The sequence below is a fragment of the Nerophis ophidion genome, linkage group LG05, assembly GCF_033978795.1.
Source record: "Nerophis ophidion isolate RoL-2023_Sa linkage group LG05, RoL_Noph_v1.0, whole genome shotgun sequence".
NCBI lineage: Eukaryota > Metazoa > Chordata > Actinopteri > Syngnathiformes > Syngnathidae > Nerophis > Nerophis ophidion.
Genome location: NC_084615.1, coordinates 28,558,686 through 28,582,479, shown reverse-complemented (window position 1 = coordinate 28,582,479; position 23,794 = coordinate 28,558,686). Strand labels below are relative to the sequence as shown.

Sequence of the window (23,794 nt, the reverse complement as noted above, 5' to 3'; positions counted from 1 at the left end):
TACACAGAAGTAATCCTCAACCTCAAGTGCTCTCTTGGCGAATGGTAATACAGATCCATCTGGATTCATGAACTTAATTCTAAACATTTCTTCACAAAAAAAGAAATGGAATATGTCCACAAAAAATCTAGCTGTCAACACTGAATATTGCATTGTTGCATTTTTTTTCAAAGTTTATGAACTTACATTCATATTTTGTTGAAGTATTATTCAGTAAATATATTTATAAAGGATTTTTGAATTGTTGCTATTTTTAGAATATTTTAAAAAAATCTCACGTACCCCTTGGCATACCTTCAAGTACCCCCAGGGGTATGCGTACCCCCATTTGAGAACCACTGGACTAGACAAATCATTCTACAATAGAACTTCATTTTATGAACTTAATTGTTCTTGAACAGTACATCGAAAAGTAAATATGAATGATGAGTTCCAGCCTCAACAAAACTCCATATCTCAGTTAAGGTCTATACACTTTGAAGACAATATACAGTGCTATTGTTACGTTACCTGATGGCTAGGAGTCTAGGGATTGTAGGAGAACACAACCTAAAAGTGTGTAAACTAAATAAGGTGTATATTAAAGACAACGAAGCCAATAATTGAAAACCAAAACTAGTGTTATTGAAAGGACAAACATACTAAAAGACATCTCTGACAAAGAAAGGTAAGCTAACTGAAGCTATTTAATTAGCATACGCCAAAAAAACATTTAACAACTCTACCCAAAGGAGTCCAAAACCTACAATGATGACAGCCACCACTAGGCACACTACACAAAATAGTCAAAATAAAGGGTGGCACAAGTTAAGCAAATATCTTAACAAAAATGGGTACAAAAACAAAGTAGCATCAAAGACAAAGTAGGTGTGATACTAGCAAAATCAAGTAAAGTCTATCAAGGCTACAACACAGCATGGCAGATAAAAAAATCCACCTGATCCAATGGTGCGCAGGTGGTGTTAAGCAGGATGGGAGGATAAATGGTGGACCAGGATTGGCTGGCTGATTAACAGGTGAAATGAGGAGCAGCTGGGATCCGGAACCGGTTGATTGGCAGCAGTGGCAGCGAATGAGTGATGTGTAGCAACATTAGGGGACGGAACACAAACAAAGCACCACTACGTGGAACCTAACAGCTACACAGTATTGGATATCACACACAACAACGGGATGGATCAACTTTTTCATTAACAACAACAAGAAGCTGCTGCTCTGCCAACACGTGCACACACACATACGTCCCTTTGGTGCCCTCACAAACAATCAGATATCACAAAAACCCTTAACTTTAACAACCACATTGCTACAGTAATAAATATTTTAAAGAGTGAAGTCCACTTTCATTAATATCGACAAAGAAGGGAGCTGACGAGAAAAAAAGCGGACATAGGGGAGAACGGCGTGGTCGGGGGGAGGGGCTATGTGTGTGTGCTCCTGGAAGAAGCTGTGTTGAATGAGAGAAAGTCTTCTCCTCCGCTGTGATATAAGACAGCTTTGGCATATTTTTCCAGAAAAGTCTTGTTTCATCACATTCCACACTTGCTGTGGTACGAAGCCTGGTTTGTCAGTTCTTGCCAGTAGTGATGGGAACAGTGATCCCCAACCCGGGTGGATCGAATGACATCTGACATCTCTGTCCAAAAAAATACAACACGGGGAACAGCTAAAATCTTGTGCAAAACCCTTCAAAACTCCCAGGCGGCTGGTAGAGGACTCCAGTTTAAAGGAGATGCTGCCCAAGTGGACGACAATATATGTTTGAAATGTATTCCAGATATATTTGTTGATGCATTTACTGGTGAAGTGTATTCATGGTCTTGTCTTCCTCATTCGGACAGATGGATGACACGGCAGTGCGGCTGGATCAAAAGAGACAACAAAGAAGCATTAATGAACAAAAAAGTTGCTGTATTACATGCGAGCGTCATTATACAGGACTGCAGTTCCCTGGAGGAGGTCAGGTCAAGAAAATGAAGCACTCCTAACCTGGAGAAGCCAAACCATTGGTTTTATATTCCTTCTTCCTGCGTCTGGGTGTGTGTTCATTCAGAAGAACACAACCTGACCATGTAAGGAGATGTTTCTGTGTAAGTGTCTGGAAAACAACTTCTCTAAGTCAGAGTTTAAATGTTGGCGTTGAGCTGGACAGGTAGTCTCTACACAAGGTTAGAGCTATCACTGTAGCATTCCTAAGTCCCAATTAGAGCCTCTTTTTCTACAAGAAGTGATCCAATCCACTTGCGAATATCAAACTAAGGGGCCTTATTATGATCATTATTATATTATTATTATGCACTCAAACTGAAATACCACTGTTTACTTAAACTTGGTGGTTTGCTTTCTCCAAGTTGGATGTAAATCTTCCCCATAAGCAAAACATCTATCCATCCATTTTCTACCGCTTATTCCCTTTGGGGTTGCGGGGGGCGCTGGTGCTTATCTCAGCTACAATCGGGTGGAAGGTGGGTACACCCTGGACAAGTCGCCACCTCATCCCAGGGCCAACACAGATAGACAGACAACATTCACACACTAGGGCCAATTTAGTGTTGCCAATCAACCTATCCCCAGGTGCATATCTTTGGAAGTGGGACGAAGCCGGAGTAACCGGGGGGAACCCAAGCATTCACGGGGAGGACATGCAAACTCCACACAGAAAGATCTCGAGCCCGGGGTTGAACCCAGGACTACTCAGGACCTTCGTATTGAGAGGCGGACGCACTAACTCCTCTGCCACCGTGAAGCTTAAAGGGGAACATTATCACCAGACCTATGTAAGCGTCAATATATACCTTGATGTTGCAGAAAAAAGACCATATATTTTTTTAACCGATTTCCGAACGCCAAATGGGTGAATTTTGGCGAATTAAAGGCCTTTCTATTTATCGCTCTAGGAGTGATAATGTCAGAACGTGACGTCACCTAGGTAATAAAGCCGCCATTTTCCCAAACACATTACAAACACCGGCTCTCAGCTCTGTTATTTTCAGTTTTTTCGACTATTTTCTGGAACCTTGGAGCCATCATGCCTCGTCGGTGTGTTGTCGAAGGGTGTAACAAAAATAACAGGGAGGGATTCAAGTTGCACCACTGGCCCAAATATGCGAAAGTGAAAAAAAATTGTTTTTGCCCTGTGACTCAATGCAACTACAGAGATGGCAAGATTGTGTGGATATCCTGCGACACTCAAAGCAGATGCATTTCCAACGATAAAGTCAAAGAAATCTGTCGCCAGACCCCTATTGAATGTGCCGGAGTGTCTGCGCATTTTAACGGCAATGCTAAGTCAGACATGGCACAGAGATGTATGGATAACCTGCAGATGCATTTCCAACGATAAAGTCAACAAAATCACAAAGGTGAGTTTTGTTTATGTTATTGACTTATGTGCTAATCAGACATATTTGGTCGCGGCATGACTGCCAGCTAATCAATGCTAACATGCTATTTAGGCTAGCTCTATGTACATTTGAAACTATATTTTCATCCAGCGCTTCCCTCCACCCACATTTAATGCCAAACAAACACTTACCAATCAACAGATTTAAGTTGATCCAGTGTCACAAGATGCGAAACTTCCGATCCTTGGTCTGCACATTTTACCGGCGATGCTAAGGCAAACATGGCCGAATAGCGTCAAGAGCTACTTGTTCAATATCTTCAGTTTCTTCTTTAATTTCGTTTTCGCTATCTGCCTCCATACTCCAACCATCCGTTTCAATACATGCATATTCTGTTGAACGCTTAAGCCGCTGAAATCCGAGTCTGAATCCGAGCTAATGTCGCTATATCTTGCTGTGCTGTCCGTATTGGCATCACTGGATGACGTCACAGGAAAATGGACGGTGGCTTCATAGATAACGAAAATCAGGCACTTTAAAGCCTTTTTTAGGGATATTCCGGGATGGGTAAAATTTTGAAAAAAAACCTCGAAAAATATAATAAGCCACTGGGAACTGATTTTTATTGGTTTTAACCCTTCTGAAATTGTGATAATGTTCCCCTTTAAGCCATACATTATATGAGTTAATTAATTCACTTCACTGGAGTAAAAATGTAACATTTAAACAAATTGTTTCATAATTCCTGTATTTTGATAATTGTACAGTACGCAGTTTTCATGTACAGAATGCACAATTACTAATATGACGACAATAACATTGGTCAATGGATTGAACGATACAAAAATCCTCAATCTCGTTACCCTGTGCAACGACAATAAAGCTGATTCTGATTCTGAAATAGCATTACTTACTTTGGCCTACTACCCCTTCTGGGGCAGAGGCCGTCAACAAGTGATCTCTAGGCATTTCTGTCTCGTGCCGTTCTCTCCATGTGGGACCAGGTCATCTTCATGCTCTTTGTGTCTGCCTCCAGGTCTCAGCGCCAGGTGTTTCTGGGACGGCCCCTTTTCCGCTTGCCCTGCGGGTTCCATCTCAGGGCTTGTGTAGTAATGGTATATGCGGGCTTACGCAGGCTGCGGCCTATCCAGCGCCGTCTGCATTTCTTAATTTCCACTTCGGCGGGAAGCTGATTTGTTCTTTGCCAGAGGTCAGGTTTGCTGATGGTGTCTGGCCATCGGATGTGGAGAATCTTCCGCAGGCAGCCGTTAGTGAAGACCTGCACTGTTTTGTCTGTGTCAGCTGTGGTTCTCCAGGTCTTTGCTCCATATAAGAGGACTGCTTTGATGTTGGAGTTAAAGAATCTGATTTTGGTGTTGAGAGTCCATCCATCCATTTTTCTACCGCTTGTCTCTTTCGAGGTCGCGGGGGGTGCTGGAGCCTATCTCAACTGCATTCGAGCGGAAGGCGGGTACACCCTGGACAAGTTGCCACTTCATCCCAGGGCCAACACAGATAAACAGACATATAGCATTAAGTAAGTAGCACTGATAGTCACACACACACTAGGTGTGGTGATATTACTCTCTGCATTTGACCCATCCCCTTGATCCACCCCCTGGGAGGTGAGGGGAGCAGTGAGCAGCACCGGTGGCCGCGCTGAAGAATCATTTTGGTGATTTAATCCCCAATTCCAACCCTTGATGCTGAGTGCCAAGTAGGGAGGTAATGGGTCCCATTCATATAGTCTTTGGTATGACTCAGCCAGGGTTTGAACTTACGACCAACCAATCTCAGGGCGGACAGTCTAACACTGAATGTAGTAATGATATAATATTGATGCATTAGATTTATATAACACTTTTTCTAGGGATTCGAATGTGTGACACTGTTCCATTACAATCTCACGGAGTTTAGGAATTAATGATACCCAATAATATCCATCCATCCATCCATTTCTACCGCTTATTCCCTTTGGGATTGCGGGGGCGCTGGTGCAATCGGGCGGAAGGCAGTCTACACCCTGGACAAGTCGCCAACACAGATAGACAGACAACGTTCACACTCACATTCACACACTAGGGCCAATTTAGTGTTGCCAATCAACCTATCCCCAGGTGCATGTCTTTGGAAGTGGGAGGAAGCCGGAGTACCCGGAGGGAACCCACACAGTCACGGGGAGAACATGCAAACTCCACACAGAAAGATCCGAGCCCAGGATTGAACCCAGGACTACTCAGGACCTTCGTATTGTGAAGCAGACACACTAACCCCTGTTATACTGTGCTGCCCCCCTAATAACATCATTATATTAAATATTTTTTAATTCAACTCATATTAGTGTTAAGTTCATAACTGAGCTAGCTTCCTATACTGTAAGTAGAACAATTTCATCAAAACAGCTGGAATTATGTGATAAACTGCAACTGAACTGAAACTGAACTGAACTGAACTGAACTGAACTGAACTGAAACAATAATCATTGCAGTCGTGCACATGCGTTTCATAGTTTTGGCCACTAGATAGCAATACACACTTGTTAATTGAAAACAAACTTCTGCGCAGTCAATAAAAGTTTAGCTTTTTTAAAAACGTTCCACAGCGACACTTTCTTTACATTATAAATGCTACTTATACTACATATAACATATATGATATCATATGCGCTTTCTTTTTTTGTTAAAAAAGAAATGTTGTTTTAACAGTACAATAATGAAATATTTTGCTTGTCCCGCTCTCAATTGAAAGGAGTTTGTAAACTATTCTCTGTAAAACTACAAGAAGCAGGTGTCGACTATTATGTTCGTCTTTAAACTTTTGAGCAAGGAAAAAAAAAAAAAAAACTGCGATGGAGAAAGAAAAGTTTGACGTCAGGGTCAGCTGACTTCTGTGACGGGACACTTATAAGACAACTTGGACAAAGTTGGACTCACTTTCTGCTCTCGTCCCAAACGTGGATGACGACTTTTGTGGACACTTTTTCATTTACTTGACAGAAAAGAGTCCAGCTGGACTTCTGCTGCTCCTCTCTGTAACTTTCCAGGTAAGTTGGAAACTTTAAACTGGATTTTTAGTGGTCATGTAGTTTACAGAGATCAAATCTGTAAATTCTATATGTGATAATTCTATACTTTATAAACTTTAAATCATTAAACATAATATTTCCCGGTCATTTATTTAATGAATTTTAATCTTTAAACATAATATTTATTGGTAATTTATTTGAAAAAGTTTAAATCTTTAAATTTAATATTTATTATCCATTTATTAAAATGAAATAGAAATCTTTAAACTCTATATTCAATGGTCACTTATTTTATTACATATACGTCTATTTAATGGTAATTTATTTTATAAAGTTATATTATTTAAACTCCATATTTAACTGTCATTTATTACATTAAATTTCAATATATGGACTTGATATTTAATGATAATTTATTTGAAAAATATTAAATGATTAAATCTAATATTTAATAGCCATATATTATATGAGGTTTAAAACTTTAAACTCTATATTTAATGGTCACTTTTTTTTTATTACAATTGAATCTATAAAGTGATATTTAATGGTAATTTATTTGATAACATTTAATTCTTTAAACTCCATATTTAATCGTCATTTATTACATTAAATTTCAATCTATGAACTTGATATTTAATGATAATTTATTTGAAAAAATTTAAATCTTTAAATTTAATATTTAACAGCCATTTATCATATGAAGTTGACATATTTAAACCCTGTATTTGATGGTCACTGATTTTATTATATTTTAATCTGTTTAATGGTAATTTATTTTATAAAGTTGTATTCTTTAAACTCAATATTTTATTGTCATTTATTACATAACATTTCAATCTATGCACTTGATATTTAATGATAATTTATTAAAACATTTTTAAAACTTTAAACGTGACTTTTGAGTGCCATTTATTTCTTTTTTGTGTGGACAGCGAGGCAGACAGACAATAATAGGAAAAAGTAAATCATCTTTTCACCTCAACACGTCTCCTTTCCTTTTTAAACGGAAAGATTTGATAGAAGTCAGGACATTGACGCTGTTAAAAGTCTGTAATAAAGTATTTTGAGCTGCTCCAGAAAAGCAGGAAGCCTGAAAGTAGGAATGTTTTTCCATTCATATCCTGTCTTGTCCTCAGTGGACTATTGTTCGGACTCTTTTGTTCTGGGCTGTCTTCATCATTTAGCACAAAGTCAGTCATGTAGAAAGTGGCGGGACGTTGTTATAACCTGAAAATAATGAGTCTACATAATGAAGAGATTTTCCACCATGATGACTTATATCAGTGCTGTGCATTGTTTGACATGACATTAACCACAAATGAGACCCTCAGTGTTGCTCTGGTCCATCGCCACTTTTTTTCATTTTGGAGCTGGTGCTGATTTTCTCCAAACATTTGACTTTAGGTTGAATATTCCCATAATTAGACCAGGATATTGCAGATTTTTATTTGGTCATTGCTGCGGCCTAAATTGGCGGCATCTTTTTCAAAAAAGTTGCAATGTTTTGAGACTTTTTAAAATCTAAAACATTGAATCAACTTGTGATTTAATGCTAGTGTTATCCATGTTTTAAATCCCCTTTATCCAACATTTTTGTTTATTTTTTTGTCCCGTCAAGCTACTCAGGCAAATCATATTGTTGATGTAGATGCTCAAATCGGCTGTACACATTTACTTTACAAAAGAAAAGTGTAGGATACTTCTCTTTTTGCCTTATTTGTATTTGACTTTATTAAATGGATTCATATTATTATTTGATGCAGCCAGGCCGGACCAGGTGGGGGTAGAAAGAGAAAAAAAAGGAAGGCAAAGGGGGGAATTGCAGGGACAAGAGGGGGATAAGACAGAGAGACAACAACAACAACAACAACAACAGAACAGCATCATCAAAGAGGTTATGCAGAAATATGATGGTAAAAGTGATAGCAAATAAGCAGTTAGTGAAGTAAATATTAATAACACAGAAATGACAATGAACATTATTACACTACAAATGGAGCAATACAACTACCAATAGAAATAGCACAATTGATAATGAATAATACCAGTAATTACCGCTAATTGTTTCAAATGCTACAATACATTTACGTAGTGATAATTATTGGTGCAGAAGAAAGAGAAGCAAACTGTATTAACCTTGTAGATTGTTATGGTAACAATAGTTTAAGCTTTGTCAGTGTGCCATGTGTTACCCAGTTTCCCCTAGGGCAGGGGTAGGGAACCTATGGCTCTAGAGCCAGATGTGGCTCTTTTGATGACTGCATCTGGCTCTCAGAGAAATTTTAGCTGACATTGCTTAACACGATATGTAATGGATAATTTCGCTGGTGTCAAAAATAACGTTCAAAATATAAAACATTCTCATGCATTTTAATCCATCCATCTGGTTTCTACCGCGCCTGTTCAAGAAGTCGCATTAATGGTAAGAAGTATTTTATTTATTGTTGGTTAGCTTCAGAATAACAATGGTATTAAAAACAATAAGAGACTTATTATACTCTAAAAATGTTGGTCTTACTTAAAAATGCACACATTTAGTTGTATTCAGTCTTAAAAAAAAATAGGATATGGCTCTCACGGAAATACTTTTTAAAATATTTGGCTTGTATGGCTCTCTCAGCCAAAAAGGTTCCCGACCCCTGCCCTAGGGCAAAAAGGTTAATATATATTTGATGAAGTGTAATTATATACATGAGTGTATGTATGTACATGTACTTTTATATGTACTGCATGTGCATATATATGTTTGTACAGTGAATGTATATGTACTGTATGTGCATATGTATGTTTGTGCAGTGAATGCATATGTACAGTAAAAGTATATGCACAGTATGTGTATAGGTATGTAACCTTAAAAGCACGGGGTTGCAACAACAATTTGAAAACAAATACTGTTTTGATGTTTTACTTGTTTTATACGGCATAGACTTAAAAGTAGACCCTAAATGGCAGTAGAAGCATACTCTAAGGCAGGGGTCGGGAACCTTTTTGGCTGAGAGAGCCATGAAAGCCAAATATTTTAAAATGTATTTTCTTGAGAGCCATATCATATTTTTTAACACTGAATAAAACTAAATGGGTACATTTTTTAAGTAAGACTAACATTTTTAGAGTATATTAAGTCTGTAATTATTTTTAATAACATTGTTATTTCTTGAACAGGTGCGGTAGAAAACGGATGGATGGATTAAAATGCATGAAAATATTTTACATTTTGAATGTTATTTGTAACATCGTGATTACCGGCGGAATTATTCATTCCTTATCGTGTTAAGCAATGTCAGATAAGATTTATCTGAGAGCCAGATGCAGTCATCAAAAGAGCCACATCTGGCTCTCGAGCCATGGGTTCCCTACCCCTGCTCTAAGAGCTCATTTCCAAATTACTGTAATGTTTTAATCAATGGTAACTAATAGTTATAAAATGCAGAAAGAAGCACACCAAAGGCTTCCTAATTGTCCTTCGTCATGACATTTTCCATGTACAGTACAGGCCTTTATTTTCATGACTATTTACTTTTTAGATTGTCACTGAAGGCATCAAAACTATGATTGAACACATGTGGAGGTATGTACTTAACAACAAAAACTAAATAACTGAAAACATGTTTTGTATTCCAGTTTCTTCAAAATAGCCCCCCTTTGCTGTTATTACTGATTTGCACACTCTTGGCATTCTCTCGATGAGCTTCAAGAGGTAGTCACCTGAAATGGTTTTCACTTCACAGGTGTGCTCGAAGCTCATGGAGAGAATGCCAACAGTGTGCAAAGCAGTAATCAGAGCAAGGGGTGGCTATTTTGAAGAAACTAGATAACTGTTTTCGTTTATTTCAACTTTCATTTATTTCACTTTTTAAGTACATAACATAACACATGTGTTCATTCATAGTTTTGATGCCTTCAGTGACAATATATAAAGAAAACCCATTGAATGAGGAGAAGGTGTGTCCAAACTTTTGGGCTGTACCGTGGAGCCTCGTGAATTGTGTGCTTTCTGAATGCTTTTCTAGTTGGTAATGGTGTTGTTCCTTTACCTCAAAACATTGAATAATGTATTCAAAACATGTACAAATGTAGTACATTTCATCGTAATGTACACATATTATTTATTGCTTGAATGCCTATCGGTCTGAGGTGTGTGAGGCCCACTATAGCATATTAAATAATAATCTATTGTTAAAAAGTGGTCAATTGTGTAAAATGTATATAATTGCTCTAATGAATCATATATTGAAGGAACCAAAAGGAGTGCAGTACCAGTTTGCAATCAGCAGGGGCGCTGTTGGTTGACTGAAGTAGTTTGTGGTAGAAAGAAGAAGAACAAACGCCATTACAAATGACACCACAGTGTAACTAATAACGATTGATAACATCTAGACTGCATGGAGTGCTTGGCACACAGTTTCTGATAGGCCGCTTCAAAATAGCACACATTTCAATGACGATATGAATTCATTAATTGATTAAAAACAAGAAAATCTTTGTTTATTTGAACTATTTCTCCTAAAATACACATTGAGGCGATCAAATGGGTTTTGTCCACGCAGTAATAATGGATAGCTGCATTCCTATTCTGATCATTTACTACATTGAATTCATACTGAAAATAACAATTTGATGATTTCTTTATTCTTCTCCTTTCACCCAGTACATTCAGCGAGCATGCACACATCCTGTTATGGGAAGGGAAGACTGCAGTTGGTTTAACTGGAGGTGACTTGGGAAGCTTAGACCAGGACAGTGTGAGCAAATAAGGTCCCAGCAGGGCTTTCCGGTCTGTTCCACATGTGCTTTAGCGTGTCACACTGGCCTCACATTCTCCAACAGCTTTATTTCTGCCGACACGCCGGCATTTCGCACATTTTGTCGTCAAAGAGGTGATGACGAGGGGAAAAAAAACAAAAAACTACTTCAACATGTTGTTAACAAGCATTCTCTTTGACACTTTGAGTGATTCAAGTGAGTTCTGAAACATGTGCAGCAGAAAAATCCTTAAATCCTTTCATGTGACTGTTTTTATTCAGGAGTGCCAACCATTTTGATCTGGAATAAGCTCAAATAAATCCCTTTATTTTGTCTGAGGGGGCATTTTTTACTAAACTCTATCAAATAAAGTCATGCTTGATAGCTACATACTGCATATTTGACGAAAGAAGCACATGGGAAATAAATTGTGACATACTTTACAAGCAGATGTCTCAAAAGTATTCCCTGAATCCTGTGTAATGTATACATCCAATCAATCAATCAATGTTTACTTATATAGCCCTAAATCACTAGTGTCTCAAAGGGCTGCACAAACCACAACACAAACCACTACGACATCCTCGGTAGGCCCACACAAGGGGGAAGGAATATATTGTGTACAATCAGTGTAAACATATTAAAACCTTATCTTTAATGGGACATTTGTATGTGATGTTTATTAAAGCTGGGAAAAGCAATCAATTGAATTGGTTATAGGGCCATATCGTTAAAATGTTGCATTGAGTCACAGGGCAAAACCATACTATTCCAGGCCTGGGAAATTATTTTGAGTTGGGGGGCCAAATTTTATATATCTGATTTTTAGGAACATTAATACAAAAATCCGATAATGTCTGAATTCTAAAAACGTTATAACACACCGCCTTAAAAAACGGAATTGAATTGTATTATTTGTTTTACTGAATAAGACATCCAGAATGTACATGAAAAAAAAGAACGTGGGATTTACAATATTAACTATGAACGATAAAACACTAAATATTGACAACATATGAACGTCACACCCACTCTTGACTGACATATTTTACAATCAAGTGAATCGCAACAGAAATGCAACAAACACAGCGAAATATGAATGCGAAGGTTAAAAAAAACCCACCTGCAATCTGATGTATCTGATATCTAAGCTCTGGAACAGGCCTAACCAATTATTTTGACTTGGGGGCCAAAATTAGAGAAAAAATTGTGTCCGGGGGTCGGTATATCTGATTTTTAGGAACACTAATACAAAACCTGACAATAATGTCTGATTGAATGCTAAAAACGTTATGACAGACCGCCTTAAAAAACTAATAACATTTGTTTTTTGTTTTTTTTTACTGAATGAGCAACTTAGAATGTACAGAATGTGGCATTTACAATATTAACTATGAGGGATAAAACACTGAATATTGACAACATATGAACATCACACCTCCTCTCCATCCACATGTTTTACAATCAAGCGAAACACAACAAAAATGCATCAAGCACCGCTAAATATGAACACGAAAGATCTTCACTGGCTTCCAGTTAATTCCGCATTGAGTTTAAAATTTTAGTCCTGACATTCGTGCGTTGCATGGTGGGTACATCACTAACTTGTTATGCCGCTACTCTTCAGGGCGCAGCCTCAAGTCTTCAGGCCAGGGTCTTCCAAAGATCCCAAAAACTTGTTTTAAAAGCTGTCGAGACCTGGCATTCCAAGCTATAGCTCCCAGACTCTGGTACAACTTGAACCAGTTTCTCCGTGGTCTTGACTGTGTTGAAACTTTCATTTGAAAATTGCTCTTTTTAGTAAAACTTTAAGTTAATGCACCTTTTAACTATCATTTTTAATCCATTTCGTATCGTTTTTATGATGTTGCCCTGTTTTAATTGAATTGTTGTTTTACTTCACCTATGTTTTGTACAGCGCTTTGTGATTTTATCAGTGAAAAGCGCTTTATAAATAACATTTACCTACTCACTACTTAGTTACTTACTAAAAAAAATCCCTGCTGTGATGTAGATTACCATACTAATTAGATTACCATAATAACTAATTAGATTACCATAGTATCTAGTACATCATGCAAAAGCGCAGCTTCCAAGCATTGAAATACTTAGTATAGTAGAAGACTTACGGCCATTAGAAACATAACTGCACATCATAATGGCAGCTACGCTTTCCATCTTAAAGATGTAAAAAAAATATTTGGGAATGTCCGGCGGGCCGGATTGAAAAGTTTAACTGGCTACATGTAGCACCCGGGCCTTGATTTTCCCAGGTCTGCTCTAAAACTTTGTTGTAAAAATCTCCTTCCGCATCTGTCCCTGACATACCGCATTTCAGGCTGGCCACTCTGGAAACACTCTGTGGAAACACTCCCCAGCCAGACTGCTGACTCGTCTAAAATTCTGTGACCGAGATTACCATAGTAACTAAATAGATTACAATAGTAACTAGTACAGTATATCATGCAAAAGCACAGACTCCGTTGAAATACTTTGTATAGTTCAAGACTTACGGTCATTTGAAAACATCACTGCACATCATAATGGCAGCTACAGTTTCCTTCTTAAAGATCTAAAATAATTATTCGTGAATGTCCGGCAGGCCAGATCAAAACGCTTGATGGGCCACATGTGGCCCCCGGGCTTTAATTTGCCCATGTCTGCACTATGCTAATGTTAGCTTCCATCAGCAAGCTGTCCAAGGCAAAACCAAATATACTGAGGGACTTACCAGCATTGACACCCCATTCTCTGTAGGCCATGAAGATTAAATAATAAAAAAGACATGAAGATATATAGTAAAAGCCATCACAACTTTGGTTTTAATTTGTAAGTGAGTGTGTTGTAAAATGACTGCTGATATGGTGCAAGCTCTCCACGAAGAAAGGATGGCAGCTATAACTTTAGAGGTGCTTTTGTTTACTTAGCTCCCCGCACACACTTCTGTCGTCAAATACACTAGAAAAACCAAGCCCTTCTGGTCCGTGCAATTGTTTTGCTGGGCAGTACATACTGTCTGATAAAGTGACAAACTGTCCAAAGTTGTTTAAGTGGAAGCAACAAAACAAAAGTATATTTGAATTTTGGAACAGATTTGAGACAATTTCGATATTTAAGTGCAGATCAAATCGAATTTTAAACATTATGAATCAAAGTAGAATTGATTTGGGAAATTGGCTAAGATAACCAGCTCTAATGTTTATAGAGATGTACTGTACATTATATATCAATCCATGTATGTATGTATGTATATATATACAGTACAGGCCAAACGTTTGGACACACCTTCTCATTCAATGTGTTTTCTTTATTTTCATGACTATTTACATTGTAGATTGTCAATGAAGGCATCAAAACTATTAATGAACACATGTAGGGTTAAGTACTCAACAGTAAAAGGTGAAATAACTGAAACCATGTATTATATTCTAGTTTCTTCAAAATAGCCACCCTTTGCTGGGATTACTGCTTTGCACACTCTTGGCATTCTCTCAATGAGCTTCAAGAGGTAGTCTCCTGAACTGGTTTTTCAACAGTCTTGAGAGAGTTAGCTCATCGAGAGAATGCCAAGAGTGTGCATAGCAGTAATCAGAGCAAAGGGTGGCAATTTTGAAGAAACTACAATATAAAACATTTTTTTCAGTTATTTCATCAAATATATATACCGTATATATATGTATATATTAGAGATGCGCAGTTTGCGGTCTCATCCGCGGGTCGGGCGGGTGACATGACGAAAAAAATAGATTTTAATTAGATTCGGGCGGGTGGCGGTTAAACCATTCGGAAATATTTGATATACATGGTTCTGGGATTGGTATCCTTTACCAATCAATGAGCCTTTTTGGATCCGTGTCACAAAGCGAAGAAGACAATGGGAGACGTGAACTTCTCTAGAATGACTGCCGGTGGTCATCCAGTTAATAAGTATTAGGGCGTGCTATGTAGGCATTGGCTTTGTGGGCCTTCTGTAACATATACGATCTGCTTGCCAGTCCAGCAACATGTTGTGTGTGGCTTCCGCAGATACTCGCACACGACTGCAAGGCATACTGGGTGACACAGAGTACACTAATGGTTGTGATATAAACAATTTTAACACTCTTAGTAATATGCGCCACGCTGTAAAGTTATACACCCCGCTATATATATATACATATATATTTATACTCTGTGTGCATATATATATATATATATATATATATATATATATATATATCCATCCATCCATTTTCTACCGCTTATTCCCTTTCGGGGTCGCGGGGGGCGCTGGCGCCTATCTCAGCTACAATCGGGCGGAAGGCAGGGTACACACATATATATATATATATATATATATATATATATATATATATATATATATATATATATATATATATATATATATATATATTAATATATATATATATACATATATATATATATATATATATATATATATATATATATATATATATATATATATATATATGCACACAGAGTTGGCCAAAAGTTTGAAGGCAGCAAATCTATGAATGAACACATGTGGAGTTATGTACGTAAAAAAACAGATGAAATAACTGAAAAAAATGTTTTATATTGTATATATACACACGTATATATATATATATATATATATATATATATATATATATATATATATATATATATATATATATATATATATATATACATTAGAGATGCACAGATAGGCAATTATATCATCCGCATCCGCATCACCAGAGTCGTCATCCACCCGCCGTCCACCCGAACCAACATTTTATCAGGACCGTACCCGCCCGCCAACTGCCCGCTGAAATACATCAACTGTCGGCCGCCTTTACCACTCACAGAGCTATTTATACCTGTTTCATAGAGAAATGATAACAATTGGAGCCGCTAACGCTCCCGCGGCCACGGCCATCCAATAGCGTTCATCCTGATGCCAAGAATATGGGCGTGCTGTGAAGCCATTGCCTTAGACACCTTCAACAACATGTATGAACCGATTGTTGGTCTGGCAACATGTTGTGTGCAGCTTCCACAATTATATGTTCAAGATTGAAAGGCATACTGGGTGATACAGAGTACACTGCAGGTTGTGATATAAACAACTTTAACACTTACTAATATGCGCCACGCTTTGAAGCCACACCCAACAAGATTGACAAACACATGGCAGGGTTTGCTGCTAGCGGGGTGTATAAAATAGTCAGGAAGTGTCATGAATACAAAGGATCATGGGTAATTGTTGTGTTGCGTTTATGTTGTGTTACTGTGAGGATGTTCTCCCGAAATGTGTTTGTCGTTCTTAATTGGTGTGGCTTCACAGCGTAGCGCATATTACTAAGAGTCTTAAAATTGTTTATATCACAACCATTAGTGTACTCTGTGTCACCGAGTATGCCTTGCAGTCGTGTGCCTGTTGCCGCGGAAGCCACACACAACATGTTGCTGGACTAACAATCAGATCGTGCATGTTGTATCAGGCGACAAAGCTAATGGCTACATAGCACGCCTTAATCCTTATTATCTGGGTGACTACCGGCAGTCATTCAGGAGAATTATAGCGTCTCTTATTTTCTTCTTTGCTTTGTGACACGGGTCTTAAATGGCACTTTGAATGGCAAAGGATACCGATCACAGAACCATGCATATCAAATATTTCCGGATGGTTCAACCGCCACCCGCCCGAATCTAATTAAAATCTATGTTTTCATCATGTCAACCGCCCGACCCGCGGTTTATCCGTGGATGAGACCGCAAACCGCGCATCTCTAATATATATATATATATATATATATATATATATATATATATATATATATATATATATATATATATATATATATATATATATATATATATATATATAAAATACGGTCTTGGTTAAATATATCTGTTCTGAGGTTTTGTATTGAATTTACTTCTTGAGACGGTTGTATTTATTTGGTTGCGTTACTTCATACATGTATTGACTGAAGGACATTCTTATTTGTGTCAGGGAGCTTGTTATAGTGTGTTACTTTCGGATTCGTCACCATGTGAAAGCATGTTTCAAACACTGGTATTTGCTGGTAACATGTTTTTTTTTTCTGTCATCTAAGACTCCTTTAGGATGGGTGATTGGAGTGCTCTTGGTCGTTTGCTGGACAAGGTCCAGGCCTACTCTACCGCTGGAGGGAAGGTCTGGCTGTCGGTCCTCTTCATCTTCAGGATCCTGGTCCTGGGCACGGCGGTAGAATCCGCCTGGGGAGATGAGCAGTCCGCCTTCAAATGTAACACTCAACAACCTGGTTGTGAGAACGTCTGCTACGACAAATCCTTTCCCATCTCCCATGTTCGATTCTGGGTCCTCCAGATTATTTTTGTGTCGACCCCCACATTGCTTTATCTGGCTCATGTCTTCTACCTGAACAGGAAGGAACAGAAACTAAACAGGAAGGAGGAAGAGCTTAAAGTTGTACAAAATGACGGAGGAGATGTCGACCTCCCCCTGAAGAAAATAGAAATGAAAAAGTTGAAACATGGCATTGATGAGCATGGCAAAGTCAAAATGAAGGGGGCCCTGCTCAGAACTTACATCGTTAGCATTTTCTTCAAGTCGCTGTTTGAAGTGGGCTTTCTTGTCATCCAGTGGTACATATATGGCTTCAGCTTGGCTGCGATCTACACCTGCGAGAGGTCCCCATGCCCGCATAGAGTGGACTGTTTCTTGTCACGTCCCACAGAAAAGACCGTCTTCATCATCTTCATGCTGGTGGTCTCGCTGGTGTCTCTGCTCCTCAATGTCATAGAGCTCTTCTATGTGTTCTTCAAAAGGATCAAGGATCGCGTGAAGGGCCAACAGCAGCCCACGCTCTACCCATGTGCGGGCACTTTGAGTCCAACCCCCAAAGATCACCCCACCGCCAAGTACGCCTTCTATAACGGTTGTTCTTCCCCGACTGCCCCTCTCTCACCCATGTCTCCCCCAGGTTACAAGCTGGCCACAGGAGAGCGGGGGACCGGCTCTTGTCGAAATTTTAACAAACAAGCCCACGAGCAGAATTGGGCCAATTATTCCACAGAGCAGAACCGGCTTGGTCAGAATGGCGGAGGGAGCACTATTTCGAACTCCCACGCACAAGCCTTTGACTTCCCAGACGACACGCACGAGCATAAGAAACTGTCCTCAACGGCGGGACACGAGCTGCAACCGCTAGCACTGATGGACGCCAGGCCCTGCAGCCGGGCCAGTAGCCGGATGAGCAGTCGGGCCAGGCCAGATGACCTGGATGTGTAAACCCTGACTTCTCCTCGTCCTCCTCCCACCTCTACCTGGCTGCCAGCATTCGTAGCTGCAGCCCGAGAACCAGGAAACACTTAATAACGTAGGTTTGAATAGAAGGTGGGACTAACCTCAGTTACTGTCATCATCGTAGAGACTCTTAGTTCAGCAACAGACATGAGAACTTATGTAACACTGTTAAAAAGGTACAAGTTGCAAGTATGTTTTGATGACTTTTACTAGTTTTCACTTTCACTCATCATAGGCATTAATGTCCTTTTAGTTTTGAGCCTTTAAAGATCATCTTCAATGACTTTTAAAAACAAGATTTGATTGTCATTTACAGAGGGTCAGAATTTTACATATGTCCAGCCACCCCTGTGACTCCGAAGGGGAAAAGCTGTAGGAAATGAATGGATGCTTTAAATACATACATAGTACTTACATCTCACAATAAGCGATGCTGACGGTTCTAGAATGTCTTACCTTGACAAGACCAAGCTTTATTCACTTCTTGTTGGTGATTGACTTCATGTGAGAGTTTCTCTTTCCTTCCATAAAATGATTTATTTGACAGAAAGTAAACAGAACTAACTAAAGATTTAGGAGGGAGGATTGTGAAAGTATTTTGGAGACTCTTCTAAACAATTGTAGATTCAACTTTGTCTGGACAAAAGACCCAAGCTATAACCCTCAGACACATGGTATTTTTTGGGCTTTTCAGTAAAAACCAAGGAACTACCAAGACTAAATTCTACTGATAAGTGTAATTTGCTAACAATTTTGCATCAGCATGGATTGAGAGGATAGTAATCCAATATTAACACCTTCAACCTCGACTAAATTTTGCAGCCGTCCACATGGACGATTCAGATGTCAACCAAGTCTGATGTGCAGATTTTTTTGTTCACGATAACAATATGCATGTTTTCAAACATAAGAACACTGTACCAACTGTCAATCAACTGTGGTGGTAGTATCATGTTCCCGGTCTGGTACTGGTACACAGTAAAACATGTATGCATAATGAAGGAAGACTACTTCCTTACTCTTCAACTTTATCTCTAATCAAAAACTTGATGACTGAAGCTTGTTGATTGCTATGAGGTCAGACTCGCTGAGGACAGGGTATTAGAGCTGTATATATTTGAAGCTGTATGTAGATTTTTGACTTTGTGTAAATTATAGACAATTCTAAATTAATTTGAAGTTCTGCATCCAATTCTTGTTCGCAAGAAGATATTGAAGATGTACGTTGTATAATTGTTCTACATTTAAAAATAATTAATGGCCCAAAATTAATTTTGATTCCAATGGTGAGTGTGTGTACTGTAAATGTTTGACTATATACAGTTTCCCTTGCCAGAGAGGCAGGTGAACAGTGTCTGGTCAAGATGATTTCCTTGGCGTTGAAGTGTCTTCAATAAATCTCAGCCACGTTTTCACCGAGAAGGACAGCTTACTGTGATTTAGAACTCGTTCTGGCTCCCCATACAAGTCCATTCTTCAATCAACCCCAACAATCGACGGTGTCTTTCTAGCGCCACACTATGTCATAATTTAACTTTGTTCCTCCCATAACGTCATGGCAGTATGCCAAACAGTATGGAATTGATTGTATTACAAACCCCGTTTGTAATACAATCAAGTTGGGAAATTGTGTTAGATGTAAACATAAATTGTGTTAGATGTAAACATAAATGGAATACAATGATTTGCAAACAATTTTCAACCCATATTCAATTGAATGCACTACAAAGACAACATATTTGATGTTAAAACTCATAAACTTATTTTTTTTTTGCAAATAATAATTTACTTAGAATTTCATGGCTGCAACATATGCCAAAGTAGTTGGGAAAGGGCATATTCACCACTGTGTTACATCACCTTTTCTTTTAACAACACTCAATAAACGTTTGGGAACTGAGGAAACTAATTAATAAAGCTTTGAAAGTAGAATTCTTTCCCATTCTTGTTTTATGTAGAGCTTCAGTCGTTCAACAGTCCGGGGTGTCCGCTGTCGTATTTTACGCTTTGTGCCACACATTTTCGATGGGAGACAGGTCTGGACTGCAGGCGGGCCAGGAAAGTACCCACACTCTTTTACTATGAAGCCCCACTGTTGTAACACGTGGCTTGGCATTGTTTTGCTGAAATAAGCAGTGGTGTCCATGATAACGTTGCTTGGATGACAACATACAGTATGTTGCTCCAAAACCTGTATGGACCATTCAGCATTAGTGGTGCCTTCACAGATGTGGAAGTTCCCCATGCATTGGGCACTAATACACCCCCATACCATCACAGATGCTGGCTTTTAAACTTTGCGATAGGCGCAACACTCCGGATGGTTATTTTCCTCTTTGTTCCGGAGGACACCACGTCCACAGTTTCCAAATATAATTTGAAATGTGGACTCGTCAGACCAGAGAACACTTTACCACTTTGCATCAGTCCATCTTAGATGCGCTTGGGCCCAGCGAAGCAGGCGGTGTTCCTGGGTGTTGTTGATGAATGGCTTTCGCTTTGCATTGTAGAATTTTAACTTGCACTTACAGATGTAGCAACCAACTGTAGTTACTGACAGTGGTTTTATGAAGTGTGGTGATATCCTTTACACACAGATGTTGGTTTTTGATGCAGTACCGCCTGAGGGATCAAAGGTCTGTAAAATCATCGCTTACATGCAGTGTTTTTTCCACATTCTCTGAACCTTTTGATGATTTTACGGACCATAGATGGTAAAATCCCTAAATTCCTTGCAATAGCTCGTTGTAAATGTTGACTGTTCGACAATTTGCCTACAAATTGGTGACCCTCGCCCCATCCTTGTTTGTGAATTACTTAGCATTTCATGGAAGATGCTTTTATACCCAATCATGGCACCCACCTGTTCCCAATTAGCCTGCACACCTGTGGGATGTTCCAAATAAGTGTTTGATGAGCATTTCTCAACTTTATCATTATTTATTGCCACCTTTCCCAACTTATTTGTCATGTGTTGCTGGCATCAAATTCTAAAGTTAATGATTTTTTGGCATAAAAAAAAAAAATGTTTATCAGTTTTAACTTCAAATATGGTTTCTTTGTAGCATATTCAACTGAATATGGGTTGAAAAATATTTGCAAATCATTGTATTCCGTTTATATTTACATCTAACACATTTTCCTACCTCATATGGAAACGGGGTTTGTATAAACACCAACCCACATACAAATATTTTCAATATTGTGTAAATTGCTCTTCAGATATTAATTTGGCAAAACAATGTTACAGTATCAACTTGTTTTTAAGAAAAAAACACTTTATTGATTAAAACATTTCATTGTGTAAGAACTTTTACAGCATACAAGATCAGAAACATTGGTGGTCTTGAAGAGAAAGTTTGCATATCAAAGCACATTTCACCATAGGAAACAATGTAAATGTGAATAATGACTTACAGCCTGGACAAAAGTTTATATTTTAGTAAAAGTTTGTACACTTTGTACACACTAAAGTGATTTACAGTATTGCATATTGAACAAACACAACAAGGGGGCAATTGATCAACTTTCTATTTAATAACAAGTTTAAATCAACAACAATCTGAACTGTTCTCCTTTGTAGCCTCCCTGCCGACACGCACAACACAGTCACTAGCCCCTGTGGAGCATTCACAGTCTGAAATCATAAAACTTACTAACGTTGACAGCCAGGTAACTACAATGATTGGGAGTAAAACTAAAATACCCTTTAGCTTCTCGTTTTAATTCTCTTGAAGGAGTGAGAATTTAAAGCAGTGGATCTACAGCATATAAGATTAAGATTTGAAATGTGGACGTTTGGAAAGCCTGTTGTGATTGACCATGAGTGTGTTACCATGCAGGATTTGGGGACATGGCTGAATATTGCTCGGGATCTGATGGACACTTACCATTTGGATAAATAATTGACAACCATTCAGTATCTCCTCCTCTTAGAAAACACTTCAACGCCCTACTAGTTGTATATTTATTGGTCACGTCAACACTCATGTACATCATCAGTCAGTCTGGGTTGTGTTTTTTTTCCTGGTAAACTTTGAATATATGTCTCATCTTGTGGATTTATTTGCCTTTTTGGAGAGTGTGTGAGAGTAGCAGGTTCGAGAGTTGAGGATTTTGAGCCACAGCAAACAAACGGCTATGATTGGATGATTCATTGGACTTGTTTTTTGTCAGAAGTCGAGAGGCAGAATGGTGTTCTGTGTTTTGAATATTTGCGTGAATGAGTTTTGTCTTGAGAAATCGTCACTTAGTACTGTAAACGCTGACAATGTGAGTTTGTAGAAGTAGATCAGGACTAATATTTGTCAGCTGTTTGAAAATGTATGCCAACGTAACGCCAAAACTACCAAACATTACAAGACATCTCAATTTGTCAATTGTGCCGGTACTTAGATGTCATGGCTTTTTCAGCTACAATGGCAATTGCACTGATATCTTGGTGAAAATGATGTAATATAATGCACTCGCAAAGTGATGTACATGTTGCTAATTTATTTGATAACACATAAATCACAGCAGTGCCTAATATATCAGACATCTTACTACTGCTCTATCTGTTCTGGGCCAGATGTTAATACACCTTTGTTACAGTAATTCAGACCATGCTAATCCATGTACAGTGTGAGTGCATGATGGCGAACCCAACACTCATTCATCATATCTGTGAACACGATCTTAACCAATACATGTTTCTTCATTCCTAATGATGTCAATAAATATATTTCTTTTTCTCTCCAGTTGAGTAATGTTTTGGTTGGGTACTTTTTCAGTTTGTGCATATTGTTATTCCTGTTTTTTTTTTTTTTGTGTGTCTAATTATAGACACATTATTTGGATGTACACAGACCTTGTAAACAAAGCCGTTGTAATACTATTTGCATGCAATGCTAATACAATATTCACAAACCACCTTTTTGTACTGTAATGCATACGACTGGTGCTATTAGAAGATACCGTAATTTTACTTTTAAAATTGTCGATACAACTAATATAATTTAATATAATTACAAACCCCAAAACCAGTTCTGTTGGCACGTTGTGTAAATGGTAAAAAAAAACAGAATACAATGATTTGCAAATGCTTTTCATTTTATGTCCAATTGAATAGACTGCAAAGACAAGATATTTAATTTTTAAACTGAAAAACTTTTTTTTTTTTTTTTTGCAAATAATCATTAACTTAGAATTTAATGGCAAGAACACATTGCAAAAAAGTTGGCACAGGGACATTTTTACCACTGTGTTACAAGGCCTTTCCTTTTAACAACACCCAGTAAACGTTTGGAAACTGAGGAGAGCATTTTTTTAAGCTTTTCAGTTGGAATGCTTTCCCATTCTTGCTCGATGTACAGCTTAAGTTCTTCAACAGTCCGAGGTCTCCGTTGTTGTAGTGACAGTGGT

The 23,794-nt window shown here is 38.2% G+C and overlaps 1 protein-coding gene across 2 annotated transcripts; it reads left to right on the top strand.

The window, feature by feature from the left end:
- Nucleotides 1-6,230: 6,230 nt before the first annotated feature.
- Nucleotides 6,231-23,302, top strand: gja1b (gap junction protein alpha 1b). 2 transcript variants are annotated; one of them, XM_061900445.1, is made up of 3 exons: nt 6,231-6,387; nt 17,199-18,006; nt 18,069-18,272. In XM_061900445.1, exons 2-3 carry the CDS (start codon nt 17,210-17,212, stop codon nt 18,118-18,120), a joined length of 849 nt encoding a protein of 282 aa, XP_061756429.1. In that variant the 5' UTR covers nt 6,231-6,387; nt 17,199-17,209; the 3' UTR covers nt 18,121-18,272. The 2 variants fall into 2 exon arrangements, with proteins under 2 accessions (XP_061756429.1, XP_061756428.1); XM_061900444.1 differs by having other exon boundaries at nt 17,199-23,302.
- The last annotated feature ends 492 nt before the right edge of the window (nt 23,303-23,794 follow it).

What these genes read in the sequence shown, in the direction of transcription:
- gja1b (XM_061900444.1), top strand. Translation starts at nt 17,210, where the DNA reads ATGGGTGATTGGAGTGCTCTTGGTCGTTTGCTGGACAAGGTCCAGGCC.